The 13242-nt window shown below is 49.2% G+C and overlaps 1 protein-coding gene across 3 annotated transcripts in view; it reads left to right on the forward strand.

The window, feature by feature from the left end:
• The window catches only part of shank1 (SH3 and multiple ankyrin repeat domains 1), a 534917-nt gene that overhangs the window by 126893 nt on the left and 394782 nt on the right, over positions 1 to 13242 (forward strand). For all 3 annotated transcript variants that reach the window (XM_087978262.1, XM_087978261.1, XM_087978264.1), the window contains one exon: positions 4356 to 4613. In XM_087978262.1, coding sequence (XP_087834388.1) covers positions 4404 to 4613 — 210 coding nt within the window. In that variant the 5' untranslated portion in view covers positions 4356 to 4403. The remainder of the gene's footprint in view (positions 1 to 4355; positions 4614 to 13242) is intronic.

Here is a 13242-nt window from a genome sequence, read left to right on the forward strand (position 1 = left end):
TTGTGGGAGAATCCGGAGCTAGTGGTATGGTTTCAGAATACAGCAGCTCCCGTTTGATCAGAAGCAACGTTTGGGTGTTGGTCCTTGGTGTTATCTTTCCCCCACTGCTCAGTGAAGCTGGAGTATTAAATATATTTGAGGCTACATTAGACAGAGCTTTGATCTATAAGGGAGTCTAGAGTTATAGGGAACTGGAGCAAGAATGTGCAGATCATCATAGAATCCCTAGAGTGAGGAAACAGACCATTCGGCCCAACAGGTTCACAGCAGCCCTCCGAAGAGCAACCCATCCAGACCCCCCCCACTCTAAAGCTGCAACCCTCCACTTCCCATGGCTAATCTACCTAGCCTGCACATTCCTGGTTGCTGAAGCTATGATTTTTTTTATTCATTCACAGGATGAGGGTGTCGCTGGCTGGGCCAGCATTTATTGCCAATCCTTAGTTGCCCAGAGGTTAGTTAAGAGTCTACCACATTGCTGTGGGTCTGGAGTCACATATAGGCCAGAACAGGTAAGGGTGGCAGTTTCTCCCCTGAAGGGCATTAATGAAACAGATGGGTTCTTCCAACAAGAGACAATATATTCATTGTCATCATTAGACTCTTAATTCCAGATTTTTAAAATTGAATTCAAATATCAGAATTTGCCGTGGTGGGATTTGAACCCAGATTTGAACCCAGATAACAATCTTGATTGTTATGTGTACCGAAGTACAGTGAAAATCTTTGGATTAACAGTGTAATGATAATATCACTCGGTCATCACCTCCTGTTGTTGGCCATGATTTTATTGAATGGCATTAGGCTTGAGGGGCCGAATGGTCGACTGTTGCTCTGGTTTCTCAATAAGGTGAGAGCCGTTTGGACGGAATGGGCTACAGAAACAAAAAAAAAACAGTCTCCAGTCAGCTTCTGTTGTATCAGCATTGTAGATGACTACCCATATACCTCTAACACTCTTTAAACATCTGGCTAACAAAGCCATCACAACAAGCTAATCCATCCATTGTTGGTTGTCAGATAGATCAGAGCTGAAAATGTGTTGCTGGAAAAGCACAGCAGGAGAATCGACGTTTCGGGCATAAGCCCTTCTTCAGGAATGAGGAAAGTGTGTCCAGCAGGCTAAGATAAAAGCTAGGGAGGAGGGACTTGGGGGAAGGGCGTTGGAAATGCGATAGGTGGAAGGAGGTCAAGGTGACGGTGATAGGCTGGAGTGGGGTGGGGGCGGAGAGGTCAGGAAAAAGATTGCAGGTTAGGAAGGCGGTGCTGAGTTTGAGGGATTTGACTGAGACAAGGTGGGGGGAGGGGAAATAAGGAAACTGGAGAAATCTGAGTTCATCCCTTGTGGTTGGAGTGTTCCTAGGCGGATGATGAGGCGCTCTTCCTCCAACCTGTCAGATAGATCACCCATCTACACTCCTCCGATCATTTACATCCAAGCTTCACTTCAAACACTTCGTCATAACGACCATAAGAAATAGGAATGGGAGGAGGCCATTCGGCCCCTCAAGCCTGCTGTACCATTCAGTAGGATCAGGCTGATACAAAATTCATCATGTCCACTTTCCTACCCTTTCCCTGTAACCCTCTATTCCCTGACTTATAAGAATCTTTCTCTCTCTCAGCCTTAAATATACACAAGGACTCTACCCCCACAGCCCTCTGTGGCAAGGACTTCCAAAGATTCACAACCCTCTCATAGAAGAAATTCCTCCTCATCTCAGCCTTAAGCTGCTGCCTCTTTATTCTGAGACAATGGCCTCTGGTCCTAGACTCTCCTATGAAACAGCGCCTCCAACAGCACAGCACCCACTAGGTACTGCAATGGGGTATCAGCCTTGTGTTCACATCTAGAAGTGGGACTTGAACCCAGAACCTTATGAATCAGAGACACTGAGTGAATTTACTGTGTGTGTAAGAGCCAAGATTTCCTCTCCCCACCCCCTTTCCCTTCACCTCTGTGCAGAGCAGTGGCTCAGTGGTCAGCTCTGCTGCCTCACAGTGCCAGGGTTCAATTCCCACCTCAGGCAACTGTGTGGAGTTTGCACATTCTCCCTGTGTCTGTGTGGGTTTCCTCCCACAATCCAAAGATGTGCAGGTCAGGTGAATTGGCTATGCTAAATTGCCCATAGTGTTGGGTGCCTAGTCAGGGGGAAATATAGGGGTCTGGGTGCGTTGCTCTTCGGAGGGTTGGTGTGGACTTGTTGGGCCGAAGGGCCTGTTTCCACACTGTAGGGAATCTAATCTCTGTCCCTCCACTTCTGCAATATAGTTCCCTAATTAAATTCTGTCAAACTGAAAGGCATACCGATTAGGGAGAGGTGTTAGTCAGGTCTGGCCTAGTTTCAGTCAGATGACATTTAGGCTTTTTATTTGAACATGGGACCGGAATGTTGTGAATGTCAAGGAGCAGGATGTTTTTCTAATCAGCCTTTATTCCCAGAGATATTACCACCCACCTCAGGGGCAGGTGGAACTTGACCCTGGGCTCACCTGGTCCAGAGGTAGGAACGGTACCTCCAATGTGCTACAAGGTAGGCAAATCCCTCTAGAGTTAAAAACAATGACTGCAGTTGCTGGAAACCAGATTCTGGATTAGTGGTGCTGGAAGAGCACAGCAGTTCAGGCAGCATCCGAAGAGCAGTAAAGTTATTCATACCAGCCTCAGAGAGTACATTGGAACAGTACGAACAAAGGTGGGGGATTGAGTTTAAGAGTCAAGGTTATGCTGCAGCTCTATAAAGCCCTGGTTAGACCACACTCGGAATATTGTGCCTCATTATAGGAAGGATATGGAAGCTTTAGAGAGGGTGCAGAGGAGATTTACCAGGATGTTGCCTGGACGGGAGGGCATGGCTTATGAAGAAAGGTTGAGGGAGCTAGGGCTTTTCTCATTGGAGTGAAGAAGGATGAGAGGTGACTTGATAGAGGTGTACAAGATGATGAGAGGCATAGATAGAGTGGATAGCCAGAGACTTTTTCCCAGGGTGGAAATGTCTATCACAAAGGGGCATAATTTTAAGGTGGTTGGAGGAAGATTTAGGGGAGATGTCAGGTGTAGGTTCTTTACACAGAGTGTGGTGGGTGTGTGGAATGCACTGCCAGGTAGTAGAGTCAGAGACGTATGTGACTCTTGGATAGGCGCATGGATGATAGTACAGTGAAGGTTAGTCTGATCTCAGAGTAGGATTAAAAGGTCGGCATAACATCGAGGGCCGAAGGGCCTGTACTGTGCTGTACTGTTCTGTGTTCTATGAATGTAGGAGAAGGGAGGGGGAGAAATTTATGGATAATGGAGAGGAAGGAGGCAAAATTAAATCTGATTGAAATCAGGAGGTCGGTCTAATCACACACACACACACAGTGGGAATCTGAAAAGGCTGCGGTGGAGAGCAGGTGGAACGACTGAGGGACCGGGATGGACGAGATTTTTATTCGACTGGGTCAGAGATAGAGAAAAGAGGTGGGAATTAAGATGCCCGAACGACACCAGCACTCACTCACTCTCACACACACGTGTTCCCTGGGCCTCTGAGGAAGAATAAAGAGAGGGTGGGGCGTGTTTGTCGGACTCGGGAGCCTATAGGGTTTGGAAAGCTTTGTTGGATGCAGTGTGTGTGTGTGTGTGTGTGAATGGAGTAGAGTCACTTTTGACCGGAATAGTGTGTAGGAGGACGCAAATCGGAAAGCTGTGTGGAGCTTCACTGGAGCCGTCAGTATGGAGCGAGAAGGCAAGAATTTCTTATATTCCTGTTCAGTTCGGGAAACGTGTATAAATCAGACAATTGTGTGTGTTGTGGCTTTGCTCTTTTTTTCCCCCCCGATTCAGGTTGTTATACGTTTGAAGAATTTAGGTCTACCAGCTCATCAATAAAGGGTTATAGTTAGCATCTCTGTGTGTGTGTGCCTCTCTCCTTGTAGAAATCAGAAATTGTGTATATGTGTGTGTCTTTATCCAAATTCTACCAGCTCATCAATAAAGGGTTATAGTTAGCATCTCTGTGTGTGTGTGCCTCTCTCCTTGTAGAAATCAGAAATTGTGTATATGTATGTGTCTTTATCCAAATTCTACGAGCTCATCAATAAAGGGTTATAGTTAGCATCTCTGTGTGTGTGCCTCTCTCCTTGTAGAAATCAGAAATTGTGTATGTGCGTGTCTTTATCCAAATTCTACTAGCTCATCAATAAAGGGTTATAGTTAGCATCTCTCTGTGTGTGCCTCTCTCCTTATAGAAATCAGAAATTGTATGCCCCTTTCCAAATTCGGACTGTTGCCTATTGGAAGGGTTTCGGATGTGAGCTCATGATTAAAGGGTTCCAGTTAGCGTGTTCCCTTTCTGTCTCTGTGCTTGCAGCTCCCGGTGATGCAGCCCTCTCCCTGTGCTCAGACGCCTCTCTGAAAGATGTCCCACAGCCCGGCTTCCAGCGAGGATGAACAGCGCAGCGTTCCCGACTATCCAGGGGAGACTGACAGCGACAGTTCCGGGGACGGGGATCCGCCAGGCGCCGGACCCATCAGCGACGCGCCGCTCCCGAAGCCCAGGGACAGGAGCACCGAGCCTGACCTCAGGATGATGGTCTTTCGAATTGGCATCCCGGACCTACAGCAGACGGTAAGGTAATTCCCCCCATCCCTGGGGAGGGGGACGAGGTGAGGGAGATGGCGGGGGTCATTGCAAACTTGCCGCTTTTGCAAACCTCCCTTCCTCCTCACCCTCCCCTTTTCCACTTCAACCAAGTTAACCGCTGACCCAAACCAACACAAAGTTCTCCCCCCCAGCTCTCATTGAGTCTCTGATTTAAAGAAAAACCCGGTAAAACCATATGTTGGAACCTTCAGTCCAACACGTCCATGCCGACCAGATATCCCAACCCAATCTAGTCCCACCTGCCAGCACCCAGCCCATATCCCTCCAAAACCCCCCATTCATATACCCATCCAAATACCTCTTAAATGTTGCAATTGTACCAGCCTCCACCACTTCCTCTGGCAGCTCATTCCATACACGTACCACCCTCTGTGTGAAAAAAAGTTACCCCTCAGGTCTCTTTTCTATCTTTTCCCTCTCACCCTATGCTCTCTAGTTCTGGACTCATCCACTCCATGGAAAAGTCCTTGTCTATTTACCCTATCCATCCCTCTCATGATTTTATAAGGTCACTCCTAAAAGCATCAATCCTGAGTTTACAAAAAGCAGATAACTGAGGATTGTGGAAATTTGAAAGCAAAATAAAGAGGTTGCCTTGTAATAACCCACCTGGTTAATGAACTTCTTTTACGGAGAAAATCTGCCAAACTTACCTGGTCTGGCCTACATGTGACACCAGACCCACAGCGGTGGGGGTGACTCTGACCCTCTGCTTTGGCCCAGAGAGCCATTAGGTTCAAGGGGCAATTAGGGATGGGGAACAAATGCCAACCTTGCCAGCAGCACCGCTACCCCACATCGAAAGGATGAAGGAGGGAGGAACATTAGTGTCTCGAGCTGCTATGCCTCTTTGCTGCTTCCAGATTTCTGTTTCTCTGTGGGCTCTGAGCTTGGTTCTTGCCCTGTTTTCTCTTTGTGGCAACTCTTCAGTACAAATACCCCTCCCCAATTCACTCCCCCCACCATCCCCCGAGCCAGTGTCCTGGTCAATATTGATCACATTTACAGCATCCGAGGAGCAGGAGAATCTACGTTTGGGGCACAAGCCCTTCATCAGGAATGTGGGGGGAAGGAGGTTCCTGGGTACAGTGAAAAGTTTTGTTTTGTGTGCAGTACACGCAGACCATACCATACAAAGTTCGGAGGGTGAGAGAACAGAGCGGTGTTATGGCGAGTAGTCTGATCACAAGTTGATGAGCAACTTTGCGTTGAATGTTCCTTTGCTTTTAGCATGTCACATGGTGGCTATGTGAATGCTGCTGTGGGACATGTCAGTTCAACATAATAGTGCATCGCAATGGCTGGATGGGCACGCTATCACCACGTGTGGCTTTGTTAAGGTGACCAGCCAGCGAGGTACGAACCGTTGCTTCAATAAGACCAGGATTGTGTAAAAGACAGGCCAGGAAGTCGTGGGTGAAATTAGACTGCTCTTGCAAAGAGGCGTGGTTGGCTGATTGACCTCCCTCCCCGCATTATCATATCATTTGATTTGATTTATCATTATCACGTGTAAGATTAGATTAGATTAGATTAGATTATTCACAGTGTGGAAACAGGCCCTTCGGCCCAACAAGTCTACACCGACCCGCCGAAGCGTAACCCACCCATACCCCTACATTTACCCCTTACCTAACACTACGGGCAATTTAGCATGGCCAATTCACCTGACCTGCACATCTTTGGACTATGGGAGGAAACCCACGCAGACACGGGGAGAATGTGCAAACTCCACACAGTCAGTCGCCTGAGGCGGGAAGTGAGGACTGCAGATGCTGGAGAGTCAGAGACAAAAAGGGTGGCACTGGAAAAGCACAGGTGGTCAGGGAGCGTCCGAGGAGCAGGAGAGTCAACACTTGGAGCATAAATTCTTTACCAGGAATGAATGGGGAAGGGGGTGCCTAGGTGCAGTGACAAGTTTTGTTTTGTGTGCAGTACATGCAGATCATACTGTCAGAGGGTGATAGAACAGAGTGATGATATGATGGCAGAGAAGACGCACAAAGAGCGAGATTAACATTAGATTTGAAATTAGAGAGGTCCATTCCAAAGTCTAATCACAGTGGGAAAGAAGCTGTTCTTGAATCTGTTAGTACGTGTGTTTAACCTTCTGTATCTTTCATCCGATTGGAAGGGATTCTAACCGGGGTGCAAGGGGTCTTTGATAACGTTGGCTGCCTTTCCGAGGCCGCACGGAGTCTGGATGGAGTCAATGGATGGGCCCCTGGCATAGAGAGTGTGGCAGGCCAGCCCTGCCTGGTCAGGGGGAGCAGCCCAGTCAGAATGTGGAATATCAGAAGACGAGTAACATCCAGTTGCAGCTAAATAAATTCACAAGGGTAAAAGAATAGAATGATGAAGAAACATCGGAATTAGGAGCAGGAAGAGTCCACTCATCCCCTCTGGCCTGCTGTCCCACTTGCTAAGATCACAACTGATCTGATCACTCCACATTCTTCCCACCCACCTCCACCCCCACCCCCCGATAACCTTTCGCCCTCTGATTTATCCGGAATCCATCTGCCTCTGTCTTTTAAAAAAATATTCAAAGATGTTGCCTTTCACTGCCCTTTCAGGAGAAGTTCCAAAGACTCGTGTCCTTCTGGGAGAAGGAAACTTAATCTTCTTTACGACTTACGCTGGTTTTGGAAGCCTGACTGCGTCATTCTAGATTCTCCCAAAAGAGGAAACATCCACTCCGTCCAGACCCCTCAGGATCTCTTCTGTTCCAATCCAGTTCTAACTCCTCTAAGCTCCAGGCCTCGCCTGTCCAACTTGAACTCCATTGGAGGACTTGCTTATTCCAGGCATTAGACTGGGGGTAAACCTTCTCCAAACTGTTTCCAATGTGTTCACATCCTTCCTTAAATAATACCCTGCAGAGTATTCCAGAGGGCCTAGAGGAGGCCATAAGAGAGCATGGACTGTTGGGGCCGAATAGCCTGTTGCTGTGCTGTGCAGTGTAGATTCTGTGTCGATGCTGTGCCTCGAGGTGTGGTTTCTTTTCCAGAGAATGTCGAAGCATTTCCCGCTGCCTTTTTATTTCAGGCCTGGCAGAGGGAAGGGTCCATCAACTGGCAGATTATAATCATGGGCAGCACTGAGTGCCAGCCTTAAAGGGACAGGCCCCCAGCGTCGCCAAAGCAGCTAATGCTTTTCATGTGCAGCCCTGCGTCGCCATAGTGACCGCACAGGACTGAGCATTCTGAAGTCCTTTATGTGTGGGTTTGGGCGTTTGCAGAGAGCACTGCCGAGCTTATCCCAGGAGAGATCGGAGTGACCTGGCAACTGCTAACGTGCAAGCTCATTTGGTAACGAGTGAGCTCAACCAGAATCCTTCACTCTCTGATCATAGACAAGTCCACACCGACCCTCCGAACAGTAACCCACCCAGACCCATCCCTTATTACTCCCCTTTCCCCTGACTAATGCATGTAATCTACACATCTCTGAATACTGTGGGCAATTTAGCACAGCCAATCCACCCTAACCTGCACATCTTTGGACTGAGAGGAAACTGGAGCACCCGGAGGAAACCCATGCAGACACGGGGAGAATGTGCAAACTCCACACAGACAGTTGCCTGAGGCTGGAATCGAACCCGGGTCACTGATGCTGTCCCACCTTATCATGCAGGATAAGGTGGAGACGTGATAGGAGGCTAAAAACTTTGAAAGCCACACTCCGACCAAGAGTCATTTGTTCCCTTCAGGATAGTGAATAGACTGTGTGAATCTCTGAAGGTACCAACTGCATCCAGCACTCACAGGGTTAGAGCAGCACCAACGTGAAAAAAGGACAGTGCAAACTCTTATAGGCGCATTCCACCTTCGGCACTCAGCTGTTACTCATGCCCGGCGAGTGTGTTGCATTGACATAGCACCTCTAACAGGCAATATGTGCTCCAGAGGAGCAACGTCTGACTGCATTTAGCATTGGCTCACATGAGGCCGGGGAGAACTCTGTGCTGCGTCTTAAAGGGGATAGTGGAGGATTTTGGGGATGGAATTCCGGAGCTCCAAGAACAGGCAGCAGACGGCATGGCCTGCTCCCTGGCCCCGCAATGATTGAGGGTCAAAGAGTGCTATAGCCACCAGAATTGCAGGAAGACCGAGGGATCTGGGCTAGAGGAGCCAGGAAGGCTATGAAAGGACTTGAAAACGGAGAGGAGAATTTTCAAATCAAGACATGGAGGTGCCAGTGTTGGATTGGGGTGGGCAAAGTCAAAGATCACATGACACCGGGTCATAGTCCAACAGCAGCGCTCTGAAAGCTGGAGATTTCAAATCAACCTGTTGGATGATAACCCGGTGTCGCGTGATTTTTGACTTTTTTCAAATCGAGGCGTTGCTAGGCCAGGAGTCAGTGTAGGTCACTGAGCGCAGGGTGTGACGGCAAATGTGGGCTGGCTGAGAGGGGGACAACAGCACAGTGTTGGATCGACAGGACATGAACCCTTGAACATTGGAGCATGAGGGACACAGGAGGGTTAACGCGAGACTGTGCTGAATGCAGGAGGGAGACAGTTACCTGGAAACACGTGGCAGCTGCTTGGCCGATGTTTCTGCTTCTCCATCCCTGTTGTTGCTCAGAGCGGGGACATGGGTGGTCCAGTGTCTGCTGTTTCCTTCTTTCGGCCTAGGTACTCTCTGACGTCTGGTTTTGCAGCAGACCACAAAAGCAGCTCCAAGATTATATCGAAACAGTTCCTTTCCAGGATTTTGTCTCCGAGCCAGGAGTTGAGTTTGAATCATTGTATCCCTATAGTGTGGAAACAGGCCATTTGGCCCAACAAGTCAACACCAACTCTCCAAAGAATTAACCATTCCCCTGCCCTCTTACTCTATATTTACCACTGACTAATGTACCAAACCTACACACCCCTGAACATTATGGGCAATTTAGCATGGCCAATTCACCTGACCTGCACATCTTTGGACTGTGGGAGGAAACCGGAGCACCCGGAGGAAACCCATGCAGACACGGGGAGAATTTGCAAACTCCATACAGATAGTCACCCAAGGTAGGGATCGAACCCAGGGCCCTTGCGCTGTGAGGTAGCACTGCTAACCACTGAGCCATTGTGTCACCCTAGTTGTAACTTTGTTAGAACGTGAACCATTTGGCCCATCTCCCTATGCTGTATTCACCGTTTCAATATGTCTGTAGTGTACAGGTCCTCATCCCACTTCCTTAGGAGCTAACCATTGGCAAACAGCAGTTATTCTTGACCCTGAATCCGAAGGTTCAGAGTTCAAATCAACCTGAGGACCACAAGTCATAATTCTCTGATGCCCTCTAGGAGGTGCACTGGGGCTGTGAATAGAACAAAGAAAATTTACAGCCCAGGAATAGGCCCTTTGGCCCTCCAAGCCTGAGCGGATCCAAATGTACTGTCTAAACATTTTGGTCAATTCCTAAGCATCTGTATCCCTCTTCTCCCCACCTACTCATGCAGCTGTCCAGACGCAATGTCTATATAATCCTCTTGTTGCACAGGATGAATCTCACACCTTCTACACCACTCTCTCCCTTCCCAAACACAACCCATATATACCGTGTTTACGTTTATTTTAGTAAATTTGAGGCCGAGAGAGATTTTTTAATCAGTCAGGGAATCGGGGAGTAAAGGCAGGAAAGTGGAGTTGAGGATTATCTGACCGGCTGTGATTTCATTGAATGGCAGGGCAGACTAGATGGGCCGAATGGCCTATTTCTGCTCCTGTGTCTATGGTCTCACCTCCTGCGATAACGATGGTTGAGGTTAAGAGAGTCTCGCCACCGTGCCTCAGGTTCCACACACTCTTCCTCCATTGCTCTCCACTCGAAGAGAGCGTAAAGACACGAACCCAACAGATGCCTCCCGCTGCTCAGCCCCATCAGTCAATCCAGCAGTTTGCAGTATTCTCCACAGGGAAGACAGCAAAGAGATGAAAGAAAGAAAAAAGAAACATTTCCTTTTGGAAAAGCCAATAAAGAACTCTAGTTCCCTCACAGATCAGAGGAAGCCGTGTTCCTGCTCAGATGTAGACATGCATAGCCAGGTCTGGCCTGGAATATGGCCCAGGTCCGGCTCAGAACGTGGCCCAGGTCCGGCCCAGAACGTGGCCCAGGTCCGACCCAGAACGTGGCCCAGGTCCGACCCAGAACGTGGCCCAGGTCCGGCCCAGAACGTGGCCCAGGTCCGGCCCAGAACGTGGCCCAGGTCCGGCCCAGAACGTGGCCCAGGTCCGGCTCAGAACGTGGCCCAGGTCCGGCTCAGAACGTGGCCCAGGTCCGGCTCAGAACGTGGCCCAGGTCCGGCTCAGAACGTGGCCCCAGTCCAAGCCAGCCAGTTCAAAGTGACTGTTCTCTCAATGCTCTGTGTGCAGTTTCAGTCTCCTTCCTTTTTTTTTCTTTTTTTTTCTTTGGAAAACACCCGAGTGGCCAGTGACAAGCACTGCCCTTCACATCAAAAGGCAATGCACACCCCTGTTTTTTTTTTTATTTTAACCCCCACACTACCGCCTAACCGCGGTAGTGCTTATTTTTTCCCCAGCACCCATGGTGTGTGTGTGCAGGTGTGAGACACAGTGAGAGACACAAGGTGCACAAATCTTTATTCAATTTTCACCACCAGGAAGATAGGAAAACACCCGGGTGGCCAGTGACAAACACTGCCCTTCACATCAAAGGGCAAAGCTGTGTGATCAAACAGTGAAGGGGAGGGTAGGGACTAAATCAAAATAGTTGGAGGGAGAAATAATGCACTCCACTCCCTGCGGCGCCCACCTCTCCCTGAACAACTCCAGGGTGTTGGTGGACACCGTGTGCTCCTTCTCCAAGGACACCTGGGCCCTAACGTAACCGCGGAAGAGGGGCAGGCAGTCGGCCCTAACGACCCCTTCCACGGCCCGCTGCCTCGACCTGTTGATGGCCAGTTTGGCCAGGCCCAGGAACAGACCCACGAGGAGGTCTTCAGACCTGCCCTCCCCCTCCGTACCGGGTGCCCGAAGATCAGGAGCGTGGGACTGAAGTGCAACCAAAAGCAGAGGAGGAGGTTCAGTCTCCTTTGTTAAGGGGGAGGGACATAGCCTCATTGGTTGTCTGTTTCGAGGAGGCTGATTGGGTTGATGCCTGGGGAGCGGGGTTTACATCAGCAGCTTGGGCCTCTGCCCATTGGAGTTGAGAAGAATGAGAGGTGATCTTTATTGGAAATGGGGAAGATTCTGAAGGAGTTGTATGGGGTAGATGCTGAGAAGATTATTCTCCCCGTGAGGGGTTAAGAACTCGGGGTATGGTCTCATTATGGGAGGAGGCCATTCAGCTTTTCAAACCTGTTTCATCATTCAACGAGATTGTGTCTGATCTGTGGCCTAACGCCATACACCCTGCCTGAGGATGGAGTTTCTTCACTACCTTTGCTTAACAAAGATATATCTCTCTCAGATTTAAAATTAATAACTGATCTAACATCCACTTCCAGGCAGAGAGGAGGACGAATGTTTTGTCAGAGGGTTGATGGCATTTGGGAATTCCTTCCCCAGGCAGCAATGGGGTTCAGTCCTTGAGTCTACTAGAGGCTGAGTTGGACAGATGTTTGATCAAGGAGGAAGAACAGGGCAGCGAAGAGAGCTCTCTTCTCAGTGAATAGTGGAACAGGCTAGAGGGGCTGAATGGTCTCCTTCAGCTCCAGTTTCTTGCGATCTCGGGTGCCCTCTCTCCAGTGTCTATTGCCTTGGAGCGTTAGTAACGTCAGGAGTGTGAACCAATGCCTTTTACTGTGGTGATTATGTTTGCTGTATCCCCAGATAATTTCTCGTTTAAGGGATGACTGAGGGAGAGGGCGGGTTAGGTAGCAAGCAACAGGACACCCCACTGCTGAGAGAGCTCCTCCCACGTGGCTCAAGTTGATTCATTAAAGGACTGAGTTTTGGTGGGGCTTGAGAAAGTTTCCCGCCGTACCCTTTGATCCCTTTAACCCAATGAACAGTAACTCCTTTTCAAACACATTCAGTGTTTTGGCCTCAACTGGCAGAGAATTTCATAGGCTCACCACTCCCTGGGTGAAAGGAGGTCTCCTCATCTCAACCCAAAATGGCCGAGCCCACACCTTCATTCTAGACTCCCCTGTCATTGGGAATAGCCTTCCTGTTTAGTCCTGTTAGAATATTTTAGGTTTGTATCAGATTCCTCTTCCAATCACACCCCCCCCCCCCCCCCCACCACCCCACCACCCCCACACACAACCGCCGATCTTCTTACCTCCAGTGAATATAGTCCTAACTGATACAGTGCATAGGGTAAGGCTGAAGCTTTCACAACAACTTTTGGCCAATAGTGCCAGGCAGATGATCCATCTTCCCCCTCCCCCATTGGTCCCCAGCATCACCCATACTAGTCTCAGCCAACTCGATTCACTCCATGCTATGTCAAGAAATGGTTGGAGACACTGGGTATTGCAAAGGCTATGGGCGCTGACAACATTCTGGCGATGGTACTGAAGACTTGTGCTATAGAACCTGCCGCTCCCCTAACCAAGCTGTTCCAGTGCAGTTAGAACACTGGCATCTATCAGACATTGTGGAAAATTACCCAGGTATGGCCTGTTCGA

This window comes from Chiloscyllium plagiosum, unplaced genomic scaffold (genome assembly GCF_037043375.1).
Source record: "Chiloscyllium plagiosum isolate Xiang-an unplaced genomic scaffold, Cpla_swu_hap1 HiC_scaffold_33, whole genome shotgun sequence".
NCBI classification, from domain to species: Eukaryota; Metazoa; Chordata; class Chondrichthyes; order Orectolobiformes; family Hemiscylliidae; genus Chiloscyllium; species Chiloscyllium plagiosum.